Source organism: Pelophylax lessonae, assembly GCF_965119305.1.
Source record: "Pelophylax lessonae genome assembly, chromosome: 3".
Classification (NCBI taxonomy): Eukaryota; Metazoa; Chordata; class Amphibia; order Anura; family Ranidae; genus Pelophylax; species Pelophylax lessonae.
Window position 1 is genome coordinate 361,553,105 of NC_138770.1, and position 18,548 is coordinate 361,571,652.

At 44.9% G+C, this 18,548-nt stretch overlaps 2 protein-coding genes across 2 annotated transcripts in view; one reads left to right on the forward strand and one right to left on the reverse strand.

Annotated features, from left to right (window-relative positions):
• LOC309551352 (cytochrome P450 3A9-like) overlaps window positions 1-18,548 on the forward strand; it is a 97,674-nt gene that overhangs the window by 18,290 nt on the left and 60,836 nt on the right. Inside the window, exons 5-7 of the mRNA XM_082251905.1 lie at window positions 272-385; window positions 554-642; window positions 17,986-18,134. Of these exons, the coding sequence (XP_082108031.1) occupies window positions 272-385; window positions 554-642; window positions 17,986-18,134 (352 nt within the window). The remainder of the gene's footprint in view (window positions 1-271; window positions 386-553; window positions 643-17,985; window positions 18,135-18,548) is intronic.
• Window positions 18,378-18,548, reverse strand: part of LOC309550159 (uncharacterized protein) — a gene marked incomplete at both ends in the record, with an annotated part of 9,330 nt that continues 9,159 nt past the window's right edge. Inside the window, one exon of the mRNA XM_082250592.1 lies at window positions 18,378-18,440. Within this exon, the coding sequence (XP_082106718.1) occupies window positions 18,378-18,440 (63 nt within the window). The remainder of the gene's footprint in view (window positions 18,441-18,548) is intronic.

Consider the following 18,548-nt stretch of genomic DNA (forward strand, 5'->3'; position numbering starts at 1 on the left):
GCACTTTGTGCTGTCCATTGTATAATTTGCATAAATGTCTTTAACGCCTCTCAAACGCCTGCTTTTAATGCCAGTGTGAATGTTGCCTTACTGCTAATACTTTTTCTTTCCTTCCTTCTCTAATTAGTTATCTTTATTTGTGTCTGATGTTTAAATAGCACTCAGATTGCAAAGTACTTCTGTGTAAATGATAAAATTCTTTTGTTTTTTTTCAAATAAAAGTGAACACAACAAAAATGTATTGTGAAGATTTTTTTTTTCTCTGATACAGAATTTTGGCCTTAATGGTCCATTGGAATCAGCTCTAACAATTGCAGAGGATGACCAGTGGAAAAGGATTCGTACAGTGCTCTCACCATCATTTACCAGTGGGAAACTGAAGGAGGTAAATGTTATTACTCAGCTTCTTTGTATCTCTTGAGTTCTTTTGTGCACCGCTATATTAGGATTAGGGAACAAATGAGATCATTCTCTACAGGATATCACCTCCCTTTGTATTTATGCAAGAATACTTAGAAGTTGATTATTCTAAACTAAAATCTCTTCTCTTTAGATGTTCAAGATAATGAAGGAATATTCTAACACACTGGTCAAGAATATACAAGTTTATGTTGCCAAAGATGAGCCATGTCAAATGAAAGAGTGAGTTTATTCAATGTGAATGAAATGACATTAAAGCTGAACCCCCAGCAGCTATTGAGAAAATAAAAACTGTATACTGTATATGTATAATAAATGTGTGTGTATGTATATATATATATATATATATATATATATATATATATATATATATACACATACAGGGCTCAAAATTTCAAGTCCTGAGCTACTAGCCAGGCCTTAAGAGTTACTCACCACCAGTTGCCCCACCCAACCCCTACCCTGCCTCGCCTATAATTCCACCCCTAAACATGCCCCCCTAGTTATCTCATTAAATTACACTGTTAAATGTTGTATGCAGAATTAGGTTACAAAACTATTTATCAACAACAACTTTAATAATATGGGCACAGGCACTTTAAACATCATTACGGCCTTTTTAAGTAAATATACGCTACATACAGAGTGCAGGATTGAGAGGTGCACTACGAACAGACTGTAGGGTTGAGAGGTGCGCTATGCTACGCTAAATTATTGTGCAGGAGTGACACCTTCTTTCTGGGTTCTCACCGACCCCATCCTTAAAGCTCCACTCATACTTGTTTTCATATGTGTTTTGTAAACGCATGCAAAATTGCATATGCACGCATTTATAAAACATGCTAAAACCACATCAAGTTTGCTGTGCCATTCGTTGTTTATGGCATCCCAGACACCACAAGCTGACATGTGTTTTTCTGCATGCAAAAATGTGAAAGCACTGTAAAATAAGTGGTGTAAAAATAAAAACTAAAAACTGAATCCAGAAAAAGCTCAATGAGCTACTTTGCCTTATGTAGTGTATCCCCATTTAAATGAATGGGCTGCCCTATGCATGTTGTGCATAAATCGCTAGGTGTAAATGGGGCCTAATAGCAACCATTCAGAAGCCAGTACAGTTGGTATGATAAGTTAACAGCCTGTACCCATCATCCCTGTACATTGCCTGCTTGTGCAAACTTACACACTCTGACTTGTCTCTCTCTGTCTCTCTGATGGTCTCCCCAACGTCTCGGTTCTCACTTCTTCCCAGTAGGCTGTTACCTGAAGTTTGAGTTCTCGCTGCTGACTCTTCTTCCTCTTCCTCACTGCCCTGGGACGCGCATCTTCTCTGCCGCCTCAAGTCCGGCATGTAAGTGAGGAGAAAATCCACGGTGCTGTGCTGGAAACTACACTTCCCAGTGTGCAGTGCGGCTCATAGAGCCCTCCATATAGATGACTGGGGAGGCGGCTTGTCTAAAGCCGAGCAGACCTGCCCCCAGCCCGAGCCCAGCCGAGCCGAGCCATCCGATCCACCAGCCCCCAGCCCGAGTCGAGCCATTCGATCCACCACCATTCACCACCATCTAAGCCAAGCTACAACACTCACCCTCAATTAAATTCCACTCGCAAAATGCGAGCAGTCGAATAGAATTTTTGAGGGCTGTATATATATATATATATATATATATATATATATATATATATATATATACACACACATATACACACACAGTATCTCACAAAAGTGAGTACACCCCTCACATTTTTGCAAATATTTTATTATATCTTTTCATGTGACAACACTGAAGAAATTACACTTTGCTACAATGTAAAGTAGTGAGTGTACAGCTTGTATAACAGTGTAAATTTGCTGTCCCCTCAAAAGAACTCAACACACAGCCATTAATGTCTAAACCACTGGCAACAAAAGTTAGTACACCCCTAAGTTATAATGTCCAAATTGGGCCCAAAGTGTCAATATTTTGTGTGGCCACCATTTTCTTTCCAGCACTGCCTTAACCCCCTTAGGCATGGAGTTCACCAGAACTTCACAGGTTGCCACTGGACAGTGTTGCCAACTCCCCAGGATGCCAAAAATGTTTTACTGACACTGCAAAAAAGTACTTAAGAGGGCCAGAGGATGCACACAGGATACAGAGAGGGCCAGAGGATGCACAGACACAGGATACAAGAGAGGGCCAGAGGATGCACACAGGATACAAGAGAGGGCCAAAGGATGCACACGGGATACAATAGAGGGCCAAAGGATGCACAGACACAGGATACAAGAGATGGCCAAAGGATGCACAGACACAGGATACAAGAGAGGGCCAAAGGATGCACAGACACAGAATACAAGAGATGGCCAAAGGATGCACAGACACAGGATACAAGAGAGGGCCAGAGGATGCACACATGATACAAGAGAGGGCCAGAGGATGCACACAGGATACAGAGAGGGCCAGAGGATGCACAGACACAGGATACAAGAGAGGGCCAGAGGATGCACAGACACAGGATACAAGAGAGGGCCAGAGGATGCACACAGGATACAAGCGAGGGCCGAAGGATGCACAGACACAGGATACAAGAGAGGGCCAGAGGATGCACACAGGATACAAGAGAGGGCAAGAGGATGCACAGACACAGGATACAAGAGAGGGCCAGAGGATGGCTCAAGGATGGTGGCTCTGGTTTTATCCCATAGTCTCCTCTCCATAATCCACACACGTCTGACTTCTCCCGTAATCTCATCCCCGCTCTCACCCTTGATTCCTCTCCAGACTCCCCCTCAGAAACTACAGACATGATAAAAGACAAGAGATGGTCAGAGATTGCAAACATGATGCAAGAAAGGGCCAGAGGATGCGCACAGGATACAAGAGAGGGCCAGAGGATGCACATACACAGGATACAAGAGAGGGCCAGAGGATGCACACAGGATACAAGAGAGGGCCAGAGGATGCACACAGGATACAAGAGAGGGCCAAAGGATGCACACGGGATACAATAGAGGGCCAAAGGATGCACAGACACAGGATACAAGAGATGGCCAAAGGATGCACAGACACAGGATACAATAGAGGGCCAAAGGATGCACAGACACAGAATACAAGAGAGGGCCAGAGGATGCACAGACACAGAATACAAGAGAGGGCCAGAGGATGCACAGACACAGGATACAAGAGAGGGCCAGAGGATGCACACAAGATACAAAAAAGGGCCAGAGGATGCACAGACACAGGATACAAGAGAGGGCCAGAGGATGCACAGACTGAGACAGGATACAAGAGAGGGCCAGTATAAAATGGGCTTATATGCTTACACTCTTGAGTCCACTCACTCACCAAGGGGCTGCAGCCAGGGCAGGGTGTGCTCAGTGCCGGCTAGTGGCACTGGTCATGGCCTTGTGTGTCTATTTGGGGTGGCTCGGGTCCGTGCTGTCTGTTTTTTCCCGCTGGTGCTGCCAGTCCGTTCGGCTCCACACAACAAGTCCTCTCCCGTCAGCCCGCGGCTCGGCGTGCCACGGCTCTGCATTTTAAATTCTATAGGCCGTCGGCCATGCGGCATGACATCATCACTGGGCGGTGCGCCGGCGTGGACTCAAGATCGGATTGAGTCGGCGATTTCCAGAACTGCGCATGCGCAGTTCTCACCCGAGCCCGTAGCTGCTATTTTTACTGGTACTTTTCAGCTCCTATGGGCATATATATGGGCAGCCTAAAAGTTCCCTGTTTTTACAGGCTGCCCGTAAATCCACAGGCGGTTGGCAACACTGCCACTGGAGTCCTCTTCCACTTCTCAATGACAACATCATGGAGCTGGTGGATTTTAGAGACCTTGCACTCCTCCACCTTCCATTTCAGGATGCCCCACAGATGCTCAATAGGGTTTAGGTCTGGAGACATGCTTGACCAGTCCATCACCTTTACCCTCAGCTTCTTTAGCAATGCAGTGGTCGTCTTGGAGGTCTGTTTAGGGTCATTATCATGTTGGAATACTACCCTGCAGCCCAGTCTCTGAAGGGAGGGGATCATGCTCTGCTTCAATATGTCACAGTACTTGTTGGCATTCATGGTTCCCTCAATGAACTGTAGCTCCCCAGTGCCGGCAGCACTCATGCAGCCCCAGACCATGACACTCCCACCACCATGTTTGACTGTAGGCAAGACACACTTGTCTTTGTGCTCCTCACCTGGTTGCTGTCACACACGCTTGACACCATCTAAACCAAATACGTTTATCTTGGTCTCATCAGACCACAGGACATGGTTCCAGTTATCCATGTCCTTAGTCTGCTTGTCCTCAGCAAACTGTTTTTGGGCTTTCTTGTGCATCATATTTAGAAGAGGCTTCCTTCTGGGATGACAGCCATGCAGACCACTTTGATGCAGTAAGCGGCGTATGGTCTGAGCACTGACAGGCTAACCCCACCCCTTCAACCTCTGCAGAAATGCTGGCAGCACTCATATGTCTATTCCCAAAGACAACCTCTGAATATGACTGTGACAAACGCCCATTTGCTGGGATGTTCGCCACGGGCTACTGGAGGAGTGTGGAGGCCAGCCTCCTGCCCACGGACTACAGGCCCTGGCTTGTAGGGGAGTGCACCTCTGTGTGGGGGTATATGCTGGAGGACCATGGGAGTAGTGTTGCAGCAGAGGACTTCTCCACACATTGAGAGACTAAAGAGATGCTAATGACGACTACTGTGGGGATGTGTATTGACAGTTATAATAAGGTGTGTTGAAAATGGAGACGGGCAGTCTGAAAGCCTATGTCTTCTGCTTTCATCTGTTTAGAGGTGAAGTGTGTTCAAACTTCTAGGAATGTGTATTTGGCTATGTTTGGGCTGGTTGTTTGTGGAGTCAATTATGTTAATTCTAATCACGGACCCCCCCGCGCGTGTGACCAGTGGACGCGATGTCCGCCGGCCACTCGGCGATTGGCGGGGGAGAGGGAGAATGTCAGGCAGCTTGTGTAAACAAGCTGCCTGTCATTCTCCTCGCTGCAAAGACACTGATCACATGGATCTACTATGTAGATCCGTTGATCAGTGTCCTTACAGCTGAAGCCACAGCCAATCACAGTAGAAAGCACGCCCCTAGGGACACACACAGCCCCTCCCTCCCAAATAAAGTTAACCCCTTCACTACCAGTGTATTTTTACAGTAACAGTGCATATATATAGCACTGATTACTGTAGAAATGTCACTGGTAACCCCAAAAGTGTCAAAAATGTCAGTCAAGGGTCCGATCTGTCCGCCGCAATGTCGCAGTACCGCAAAAAAAATCGCAGATCGCCGCCATTACGCGTTAAAAAAAAAACAACAAAAATGACAAAAATCTTTCCCTTTGTTAGTAAACGCGATAACTTTTGCGCAAACCAATCAAAATACGCTTTTTGCGATTTTTTTTACCAAACATAGGTAGCATAAAACAAATTGGCTGAAAATGTTAAAAAATTTTGATTTTTACATTTTTTTGGGGGGAATTTCATATAAAAAAAATGTGAAAAATATTGTTATTTTTGCAAAATTGACGCTCTTTTTTTGTTTATAGCGCGTGATCAAAAAATCGCACAGGTGATCAAATACCACCAAAAGAAAGCTCTGTTTGTGGGAAAAAAAGGACGCCAAATTCGTTTAGGTACAGCGTCGCACGACCGCGCAATTGTCCGTTAAAGTCACGCAGTGCCGAATCGCAAAATACCCCCTGGTCGGAATGGGGGTAAAATCTTCCGGGGCTTAAGTGGTTAATTATGTTCTGTATACAATACATTTGCATGATGTAATCAAGCACCTAAAACTGTATATATTGGAAGTGAGTTTGTTGAATCAAGTGTCTTTTGTTTTACCCTTCATCAAGCTTAGGCTGATGTTTGGGGAGAATTGAGGGGCCAGGTCACTGCATCACGTGAGAGTCTGGAGACCTAAGACAGAAATATTTGGTCCAAGTATTGGGGATCTGTTACAATGACGCTGAGCATGTATACTCAACTCCTTTGGTCGACCATAGCGAGGCCTGTTCTAAGTGGAACCTGTCCTGTTGAACCGTTGTATTGTCTTGGCCACTGTGCTGCAGCTCAGTTTCAGGGTCTTGGCAATCTTCTTATAGCCTAGGCCATCTTTATGTAAAGCAACAATTCTTTTTTTCGGATCCTCAGAGAATTCTTTGCCATGAGGTGCCATGTTGAACTTCCAGTGACCAGTATGAGAGAGTGAGAGCGATAACACAAAATTTAACACACCTGCTCCCCATTCACACCTGAGGCCTTGTAACACTAATGAGTCACATGACACCGGGGAGGGAAAACAGCTAAGTGGGCCCAATTTGGACATTGTCACTTAGGGGTGTACTCACTTTTGTTGCCAGCAGTTTAGACATTAATGGCTGTGTGTTGAGTTATTTTGAGGGGACAGCGAATTTACACTCTTATACAAGCTGTACACTCACTACTTTACATTGTAGCAAAGTGTAATTTCTTCAGTGTTGTCATATGAAAAGATATATATATATAATACAGTATATATCACTATATGTATTTTGAAATGCAACTAAATAAATTTGCCTTGATATCGGCCATTTATAATGTCTTGTATGGCATCACATTACTAAAAACTCATGTGCTTACAGCATAGGTGCTGACAGGAGGAGAGCACAGAGTGAACAGAGGGGTGACCTCATCAGTATGTTGCTGCTGCTGTATTGACCAATCAGCAGGTTGATTATGTGGTTTGACCTAGTGTTTTTGACCAAATTTTACTGCTGTATGGGAGGTAAAATATATGTATTACAGTAATGCAAATAGTTGCTTGGAGCTCAGTTATTAACTGAAAAGTATGAAGTACTCTACCATGCACAGAAATGATGAAAGTCTCCATGGCTACAGTGCGAAAAAGTAATAAAGCTTTGCTCATAATGCTGTTATTTCTCAGACAAATAAACTGTCCAATTTTCTGTGTCTGGGAGGAATTCCTAATGGTCCTGCTCAATGCAGGGGTCATCGTCATCTAAAGTTCCTTTAAACATAGGAATAATACTTAAAAGCAGAGCTGCTGTAAGAAATCATGGGGATCCCATACAGCCTATTTGACAGAGCCCCCACCCCGAAACATACGCATGCCATACATGTACACATGCCATGGCTGTGATGCTATGCTCTGCAGCCATGGCAGAAATTATACCCCCATCGAATAAGACCATTCAAGTGAATAGCGCTGCTCTGCAAGTACCCCGCACCAGCGTGTAAAGCAGGTGGTGAGGAAACAATATGCCTCCTCACCTCCTGTCAAATGTTCTCTGAAGAGCGATCCAAATGCAGACTGTTCTTTAGAGAGCAAAGCACATGTGAACAAGTCCTTCAATTTTTTAAATCTTTTTAGAATTGTAATTTTCTTCCTTTTGATTTTTTTTTTAGAATTCTTTTTTTTACATATTTTTACTGCCTTGTTGTTGGGGCCTTGGTGAAATATCAGGGGTCTATACAGAACCCTAATGTCTCACTTTTGAAACTAAGAATGGGACTGAGGGACAGTTGCACAGATGAATGTAGAGGAAGCACTCGGAGGCTTCCTATTCATTCACAAACTGAAGCATAGTTAACAGTTTACTATGCTTCAGTGATGAAATGACTGGTACAGAACAGTCATTGTGTTAATTCAAGAAAGGAAGGTGCGCATCCAGAGAGAGGGAGAGGAGAAGAAGCCTGCAGTGTTTAACTGATGGGGCCTTGGCCCTGCCCTATCAGTGGCCCTGTATTAAAGCCTACTGCCACTACAGCAGATGCAGGGTAATTACTGTATAAGCTAAAGCTTTGTCCAATCGTATCATTCTAGTAGGGACTGAACATCACACCCCTTTTCATATTAGTAAAGAATGAATTTACTAACATTTATGTAGCACAATTCCCAGCCATTTTGCTGGATATGGGTCCCCCTGGGATACTGCTAGCAACAACAGCACATTTAAGCATGTTCTCCAAGTGTGAGCACTGAGACAATGACCAGTCCAGTATCTTTGGGTTTTTTGTATTTATTTGGTAACTCGGATGAGAGAAGGGATGAGTGAGATACTCCTGGAACTAAACTAGGCATATTTGGCAGAGACACTTGAATATTACTGTTTGGCGCTGACTTGACGCTGGCTGAATGCCTATCAACGCTGACTTGACGCTGGTTAATGCTGGCTGGAAGCCTTTTAATGCTGAATTGACTTGGGACTGCTTTCTGACTAAAGAAGTCCTCTTCAAGCTCCCCTAAGCACTCCTGCTGAGGTATCTACTTGAATACACTGTTGCACCGCTGAACACTTCAGGGCCCACACCGGCACCCCCTTTCTCTCTCTAATCTTCAGGGCTTAGATACTGGCACCCCCTTTCTAACCACCACTACTGGCTAGCTGGCTTTTGGATCCCTTTGACCTTCTGGATTGGTCCTCTCTCTCAGGCAGACCCCTGGGCAGTTTCGAGTACTCACAAAACTGTTTTTCCAGGAAACTTCTGCCCAGCAGCTCCACTCGGTCCACAGCACTCTGTATCCTTCCTGCAGCCCAGCTCAGCCTCTGGTCCTCTAGGCCGACCGCCCAGGACACCCTCACTTGCTCTGACAGAAGGAGAGATAGCCGTCAGCCTCCTCCTGGGACTCTGCTTCCCGCCAAAGACGACCTGTCACATGCTCCACTCAGACTTATATCTGATCCCAGGGTGCATTGCGGCAACCTCCGCCCACTGAGACAGCTATAAGCCCGGGTGCGCTATTGGCCAGGTTTCCTCCACTGTCCAACAAGAGCCCTCATTGGATACAGTGGGGAGACTCCCCAGACTCAACAGACCACACATAGAAGCACATGACAGCCTAACTGAATGATCAGGCCCCCCTGATAAGCAGACAGGGCCACATATATACTTTTCCTAGCACCTACCTAGGAGGTTGCTACATCTATAATATACCTTTAACAAAGTCAGGTTATGTATTTGAAGCCAAACTAAAGGCACTTTTTTTTTTTTTTTGGATAGAGTGTAGAAGAATTAGAACACCTGTCCATTTTTTTTAATGTTGTCTGTCTGTGTATTCATCAGGGAGATTTACTCTCTTTCTATCTGTCCTGGGGACCGTTACTGAGTTTGAAACTAGAACATAAATAGGAGGGGAATCTTCCAATGGTGAAAGTAGTTCTGGTGATAACCACGAATTCCCTTACTTTAAAGGGACTTTCTCCTGCATCCTGTTTTGGGAATGGACAGGAAGTAAAGGGATCTCTCCCAATGGGACACCGATATAAAAAAAAAAAAAACCTTAATGGGGTTGCAACCATCCCTGGCTCTATCTAAAATAAAAATAAAATGTTTTGTCTTTAGTTCGACTTTAAATTAAAACTGCCCCATTTTTTTCAGGGTGTTCCAGGAACAAAGGATTGCACACTACGTAAATGTTGACTTGAGCCCAAGCCAAGCAGTCAGAATGAGCCTGTGTCTCAAGAGATTGAGGGAACAGCATTTGACATTTGCTCAAACTTGGCATTTGCTAATAACTCTTGCCATAATTTAAAAGGCTTATAGGATTTTTTTTTTTTTTAAATAAAAAATGAAATATGCTGGCTGATGACCATAGGCAAGTGTTGCATTTTTTAAAAGTTTCCATAGTTACAGGCTAACTCCTCATATAATTTCATCCAAATCTATCCATCCACTGCAGTAGGCTGCCAAATGAGGAGGAATATGCTTATTTGACGGAAAAAAAAAAGAGTTAGTAACATCTGGCAAATCTGCTTTAAAAATGAACACATTATGGTCATGTAAATTCAGGCAATATGAGCAAGTAGCCCTGACGTATACTGTAAATCAGCCAGCAGATGTGTGCATGATCAATATTTGCAAAACCTAAAGAAACAGTTGTGTAAATCATACAATTGAGAAAATATTCATACCCCTTTAGATTTTCCACATTTTGTCATGTTACAACCAAAATCATAAATTTATTTTATTTGCATTTTATGTGATAGACCAACACAGTGGCACATAATTGTGAAGTGGAAGGAAATTGATAAATGTTTTTCAAATTTTTTTACAAATAAAATATCTGAAAAGTGTGGCGTGCATTTGTATTCAGCCCCCCTAAGTCAATATTTTGTAGAACCACCTTTCACTGCAATTACAGCTACAAGTCTTTTTGGGTATGTCTCTACCAGCTTTGCACATCTAGAGAGTGAAATATTTGCCCTTCGTTCTTTGCAAAATAGCTCAAGCCCTGTCAGATTGGATGGAGAAAGTCTGTAAAAAGCAATTTTCAAGTCTTGCCACCAATTCTCCATTGGATTTAGGTCTGGACTTTGTCTGGGCCATTCTAACACATGAATATGCTTTGAGCTAAACCATTCCATTGTAGCTCTATCTGTATGTTTAGGGTCCTTCTCTTGCTGGAAGGTGAACCTCCGCCCCAGTCTCAAATCTTTTGCAGATTTTTTCCTAAGATTGCCCTGTATTTGGCTCCATCCAAATTCCTATCAACTCTGACCAGCTTCCCTATCCCTGCTGAAGAAAATCATGCCCACAACATGATACTGCCACCACCATGTTTCACGGTGGGATGGTGTGTTCAGGGTAATGTGCAGTGTTAGTTTTCTGCCACACATAGTGTTTTGCTTTTAGGCCAAAAAGTTTGATTTTGGTCTCATCTGACCAGAGCACCTTCTTCCACATGTTTGCTGTGTCCCCCACATAGCTTCTCGCAAAGTGCAAACCGGACTTCTTATGGCTTTCTTTTAACAATGGCTTTCCTCTTGCCGCTCATCCATAAAGGCCAGATTTGTGGAGTGCACAAATAATAGTGGTCCTGTGGACAGATTCTCCTACCTGAGCTGTGGATCTCTGCAGCTCCTCCAGAGTTACCATGGGCCTCTAAACTACTTCTCTGATTAATGCTCTCCTTTTCCAGCCTGTCAGTTTAGGTGGACGGCCATGTCTTGGTAGGTTTGCAGTTATGCTATATGTGACGGTACTAACCGTCACTATGAGTGAAAGACAGATAAGTAATGGTTTGGATTGCTTCAATATTTGTCAGCAAAATCTTCATATAGAAATATGAAGATTTAATACCACCTTACACAGTGTATTCCATGCTTGGCTGTGAGAGAGACACAAAGACTGTCATTCGCAGACTTCCCTATTGTTTGTGTATTGGAAGGGAATCTGTATTGTGTTAAAGTTTACCTGTCTGTTCCATTGTTAAATGTTAATGAGCTCACATTGTTCTGTCTGTCTGCCTTAAGAGAAACCTATTATGGGATGTATATGTGTATGTGGAGTGGATGTTAACCGCTTGCCGACCGCCGCAAGTAAACTTACTGCGGCGGTCAGCCCCTGCCAGGCAGAGTGACGTTAATTAACGTCACTAGCCTGGGAGGGTCTGGGGAGCGAGCGAGCGCCGCCGGAGGCGCGCTCCCGCGCGGTCACGGACCCCCCGCGCGTGTGACCGGCGGACCCGATGTCCGCCGCTCACTCGGCGATCGTCGGGGGAGAGGGAGAAAGTCAGGCAGCTAGTGTAAACAAGCTGCCTGTCATTCTCCTCGGTGTTAAAACACTGATCAGACAGATCTACTATGTAGATCTGTTGATCAGTGTCCTTTCACCTCAAGCCACAGCCAATCACAGTAGAAAGCACGCCCCTAGGGACACACACAGCCCCTCCCTCCCAAATAAAGTTAACCCCTTCACTACCAGTGTATTTTTACAGTAACAGTGCATATATATAGCACTGATTAATGTAGAAATGATTTTTACATTTTTTTTGGGGAATTTCATATAAAAAAATGTGAAAAATATTGTTATTTTTGCAAAATTTACGCTCTTTTTTTGTTTATAGCGCAAAAAGTAAAAATCGCACAGGTGATCAAATACCACCAAAAGAAAGCTCTGTTTGTGGGAAAAAAAGGACGTCAAATTCGTTTAGGTACAGCGTTGCATGACCGCGCAATTGTCCGTTAAAGTCACGCAGTGCCTAATCGCAAAATACCCCCTGGTCGTTTAGCAGGAAAATCCTCCGGGGCTTAAGTGGTTAAAGGGAAGGGAGGATTGTTCCACATTGTATATTTTTGTGTACACTGTATGGGAGTGTAAAACCCTGTTTCTATTGGAGTGTGAATGTCACGTCCAGTCTTCAACTAGGTCCACCTGGGCGGTAACCTTGTGGGGGAAAAACTGTATATAAGTCTGTTTCTTGTTAAATAAATTTGTTCTAGAGTTTCTTCCCCCTCAATCTAGAGTCCTGTCTCTTATTGGGGGAAAATGCTACAAGGAATTGCTATGGTCTTCCATACTCCCTTAGATAATCACTAAGCTCTTGTAAGAGCTTGTGTAAGAGCTTTTTTCTGCTGCACTCTCTGGGGAAAGAGAGGGTTACCCACGGGAAACTGGAGCCTTGTCGTAGGTCCAGGGTAGGTAGGAGACAGCGAGACCCTAACCAAGTTGCAGCGGTTTGTGGGGTCTGAAGTGGTTACGGTGTCTGGTGGAGTGCTTGGAGCCCTCGGGAAGCACTAGGAGCATCTGTCAAGGGGTGTCCTGTTTCGTTACATTGGTGGCAAGCGGTGGGATGGCATCCTAGTGTAAGGAGAAGCAGCTCGGAGACACAGGTACCGTTATGGAGCGAGCTAACACCCGTGCAGCATCCCCATATGAGGAGGAGTTTCTCTGGAGGTTGCAGCAACACTTGGTCCAACAGGATGGGCCTGTATCAGAGGAAGCCATACTGGACTGGAGATATTTCACTCGAAAGGAAATGTGGTATGAGGCTTTAGAGAATGTGCAGTGGAGGCGGAGAGAGAACCTTCCTAGCAAAGAACAGCGGTTCCAGGTATACGTTGCCCTGTGGTTACCTTTCCTAGGAGAGCAACCCCTGGATGAGTGGGTGACGGAGCTGTGGGACCTGATTTGAATGGAGTTGTGGCTGGATGAAGCTTACCGGGCACTAAAGTGGTACGCCACCCAGCGCGACCACTGGATGGCTGACGACAATATGCCGGAAGGTGAGGACTATAGTGGCCCAGGCTTGCTGTGGGAGGCCTTTGAGGAGAGGGACTTTGGATGTCCAGCAGAGTTTCGGCACTGGGAAATCCAGGACACCAGGGAAGCCCTACTGGATCTCCTTCGAGCGGATGACCTGGGGTCAGACCTGATTCATCTGGTCAGAATGGAGTGGGAACTGGAGCAGGACTACCAACGCCTGCTCTGCTCCATTCCACCCCAATCTACCCTGCAAGCAGAGCCGGAGTCCTGGGTGGAAGATCCAGACCCACAACCCTTTAGTTGAAGAAACAATACAGACTGGTGGTACTGTGAAGACCCACCGATGGCAGGTGGAGATGGGACAGAGGTCTCTCTACCGGCCCTACATTGAGGCTGGACAGCCGGCCCAGGTCCCCAGCTACAGCAGGAGTTACTGGGAATAGAGACGGTCAGTTCTACTCCCCAGCGGCAGACAGAGTTACAGGGAGCCGAAGGTGTTGTCCTACCTTCCCAGCAGTAGTGTACCTTCCAGGGAGAGGAGACAACTAATCCTTCTCCCCAACCACAGGGAGACAACAGCCCTGACCCCAATGGTGCAGATGGGACCGCGGTCTCTGCACCAAACCTACAGGGATGCTGGATGGCTGGTCCAGATTCCCAACCTACCCCGCAGGAATACCAGGAGGAGGAGGTAGGCAATCCCTCCTCTCTACAGCAGACCCCCAACCAGGTCCTGGGGGTAGTATTTGCCAACCCCAACCCAGCAGAAGAGCTGGCGATAGGGCAGAGTGCTACCAACCTCTACCCAGCACCCGCAAAAGCTACAGTCTTCACTTGTACACCCCAGGGATGCTGGACAGTTGGCCCAGATCCCCAACAGCCTGACGAAGTGAGCCCTACCACCCTGTCTTCTCTCCAGCGGCTGAAAGGACTCCCAGGAGAAGGGCCAGTCCGTGCTTTTCCCCAGCAGCAGGTATGTTCTACGAGAGAGGCAGAGGTTGGCTGGGTGAGTAACACTGTTTTCCCAACAATTTGTTTGGGGTACTGGGTGGGTGCAGACATTGGGAGGGCCCGTGGAACACAATCTACCTTAGAGAGGTTGGAAAGTTCCTCCCTCAGCCTACTAGGATCCTCTTATGTCTAAGTCACCCTGTGTCTCTTAGGGACACAGGGTGCCCAAGAAGCCCAGTCTGGCCTGCCCAAACCAAACTTTCACAGACTGATCGGCTATGAGAGCTCCATGCGCCTTGCCAAGACAAACCTACGAACTATGTGAAACTTTGTCAAGGAAGCTGCCATGATGGATTGACTCTTTGGGACTTGTTACCCGACGAACTCAGGCACAGACCAGTTGGGGGTCTGGTACCTGGTTCGTCTACCTTTGGGGGGAAGATATGTGACAGTACTAACCGTCACTATGATTGAAAGACAGATAAGTAATGGTTTGCTTCAATATTTGTCAGCAAAACTTCATATAGAAATATGAAGATTTAATATCACCTTACACAGTGTATTCCATGCTTGGCTGTGAGAGAGACACAAAGACTGTCATTCGCAGACTTCCCTATTGTTTGTGTATTGGGAGGGAATGTGTATTGTGTTAAAGTTTACCTGTCTGTTCCATTGTTAAATGTTAATGACCTCACATTGTTTTGTCTGTCTGCCTTAAGAGAAACTTATTATAGGATGTATATGTGTATGTGGAGTGGATGCTAAGAGGGAGGGGGGATTGTCCCACATTGTATATTTTTGTGTACACTGTATGGGAGTGTAAAACCCTGTTTCTATTGGATTGTGAATGTCACGTCCAGTCTTCAACAAGGTTACCTTGGCGGTAACCTTGTGGGGGAAAAACTGTATATAAGTATGTTTCTTGTTCAATAAAGTTGTTCTAGAGTTACTTCACCCTCAATCTAGAGTCCTGTCTCTTATTAGGGGAATATGCTACAAAGGATTGCTATGGTCTTCCATACTCCCTTAGATAATCACTAAGCTCTTGTAAGAGCTTGTGTAAGAGCTGGTTCTGCTGCACTCTCTGGGGAGAGAGAGGGTCACCCACGGGAACCTGGAGCCTTGTCGTAGGTCCAGGGTGGGTAGGAGACGGCGAGACCCTAACCAAGCTCCGGCGGTTTGGGGGTCTGAAGTGGTTACGGTGTCTGGTGGAGTGCTTAGAGCCCTCGGGAAGCACTAGGAGCATCTGTCAACTGAGGTACCCAGTCAGGGGTGTCCTGTTCTGTTACACCATACTCTTTCTATTTTTGGATGATGGATTGAACAATGCTCCGTGAGATGTTCAACACTTGGAATATTTTTTTATAATCTAACCCTGCTTTAAACTCCTTCACAACTTTATCCCTGATCTGTGACTTCTTAAAGCAATTGGTTCCACTAGATTTTAGTTCGGGGTATCAGAGTAAAGTGGGCTGAATACAAATGCATGTCACACTTTTCAAATATTTATTTGTAAAAAATGTTGAAAACCATTTATCATTTTCCCTCCACTTTACAATTATGTGCCACTTTGTGTTGGTCTGTAACAAAAAATCTCATTAAAATATTTTCAATTTTGGTTGTAACATGACAAAATGTGGAAAATTTCAATGGGTATGAATACTTTTTCAAGGCACTGTATGTACCAGGGGTAGGCAACCTTTGAGAGGTGGAGATCTACCTGAATAACATGAAAGAGCTCAAAGATCACTGGGGTTCTGCACCATTAAAAGAAAAAAAAATACTTAACTAGCAAGGCCTAACTAAATAGTAAGGAAAAATATAATAAAACAAATGTCACTGTAAAAGTACAAACTTAACTTACCTTAAAAGTGAATGGTGTCAGTCTGTAGAGCAGTGGATGGTGTCAGTAGGGCAGTGGACAGTGTCAATCAGTAGGGCATTGGATGGCGCCAGTAGGGAAGAAGTTGGTGTCGGTAGGGGAGTGGATGGTGTTAGTAGTTTTTATTTTTTACTTTTTTTTTTTTCAATATTTTTTACAATTTTTTTCGGAGCCCCGTTGGGGGGCTTTAGTGGAAGGGGAGCACACGGGAATTCAGATTTTTAAAATGCCTGTCTATGGGACAGGAGAGGGGAGCAGAGGGCACTGCTAGGGGGGAAAGGGGGGGTCAGAGTTCACTGCTATGGGGGAAAGGAGGGGCAGAGGACACTACTGTGGGGGGTGATGTGAAGGGTGGTAGAGGACGCTGCTATAGGGGGGAGGGGGTGATGTAAAGTATGGTAGAGAATACTGCTATAGGGGTGGCCCTGCCCATAGCAGTGCCCTCTGCCCCCTTCACATAACCTCCCCCCACAGTGGTATCCTCTCCCCACCCCCCAATAACAGTGTCCTCTACCGCTCTTCACCCCCCCCCCCTTTACACACACACATACACACACACACAGTACTCCCTTTCCTTCATAGCAGTGACCGCTGCACCCCCCCCCCCCCCCACCACCTTTCCCCCAAAGCAGTGTGCTCTGCTTTTGTACCATCACCCCCACACATAAGCACTGTCCTACCTGTGTACACAGGGGAGAGAGTGGAAGGCAGCAGAGTTCTGGAAGGAGGAAGAGAGCTGGAGCTGCCAGAGTGACTTTTCATATTAACAAGCTGGTGACTGTTTGCTTAGGACAGCACTGTGTCCTAGCAACCATTCACCTGTGGGTTTACTTAAAAAGTTAATTTGACCAGGTCCTCCTCCCACCCTTTGTCCTGAGCTGTGCTGCCAGTTCTCGGTCTACCTGTCACCTGCCTGCGGTTGACAGGTAGACTGTGATTTATGGGTTGCCAGGCCCCGATATATACTTTATAAGTTTATATGTAAAAATACAATGAGCCCAATATTTGCACACTTTAAAGTGGTTGTAAGCCTCTGACATAAATAATGAACAAATCATATCCTTCTATAGTTTATACCTGCCTCAATCCAGCACACAGCAGATGATTGACAGCCTCAGCTGTGCATGGTTCCCCATGGGACTTTGCAGAGGGGGGTGTTTATTCCCTCCACTCAGGTCTCAGATTACTCTCAGCTGTCCTCTCTTTGCTGTGCAGTGTGTGACATCAGATCCCGATCCCTGCCTCTTGAAGCTCAGAAATACTTTGTAAAATGCGCACTTTGAATGGCTGTAAAAATTAGAGGGGTGCAGATAACAAAAATACAACTTATACAGAAGGATTTGTTCCATCTCTGTGTATCACTTAAAGCTAATCACTTTATGGGCTATATGTAAGGGTTTACACTTTACAGCTACTTCAGGTGCAAATTCCTTTGCAATTTTTTTCTAGACTATTTTTTGATATAACAAAATTTGAATTGCAGCTTGAGCTACCTACTTTCTAACATAATCTTCTGGTACAAATGACCAAGAATCGATCTTGTGGGCAGTTAAAAAATATCCCAATTATAACTATGATAATTATTACTGACAATGAGGACAGCCCAAAGTTCAGAGCTATTCATTGTGCTTCTTAGTTAGTCATTGAAAGAACAAAACATTTCTTGCATTTCTACAGATTTCTAATTGGCTTTATACAATCATGTGCAGTATAAAGTGCTACTGAGCCACTTTCTTATTTTCCTTTCTAGTGTTCTGGGAGCTTACAGTATGGATGTTGTCACCAGCAGTTCCTTCAGTGTGCATGTTGATACTCTGAACAAGCCTGATGACCCATTTGTTACAAAGACCAAGCAACTTTTAAAGTTTGGATTGTTCAGCCCGTTGCTTATCTTTATAGGTAAAGTATTTATAGTTTAAAGCCTATATTTGTTAAAGAGGAGCCCCTGACAGCAAAATACAAAGTTGTATATATTGCGACAGTACAAGGCCCTGCCATTGTGAAAATGTAGGAGAAAAAGACACAGGATTTGCATTAATGCTTAATGCAAGGTTCCAGACTATTGTTTCTGAATGGAGAAAGATGTGTTTTTGGCTTTCTCTGGATCCTGTTAACCTGCATTGGGGCCTTGAGTTTAAAGGTTCAAAAGTGTCTTGGGTGGGAAGGAACCTTTAATCCTGTGTCCACATTTTGCTGGATGCTGTGCTGTAAATACACAGGAACATTATATACTCAAGCCTGAGCACAGCTCAGGGCTTCCAGTTTGGATACAGCTCCCATAAAGCAAGGTCTATAAAGACATGGATGAGCAGT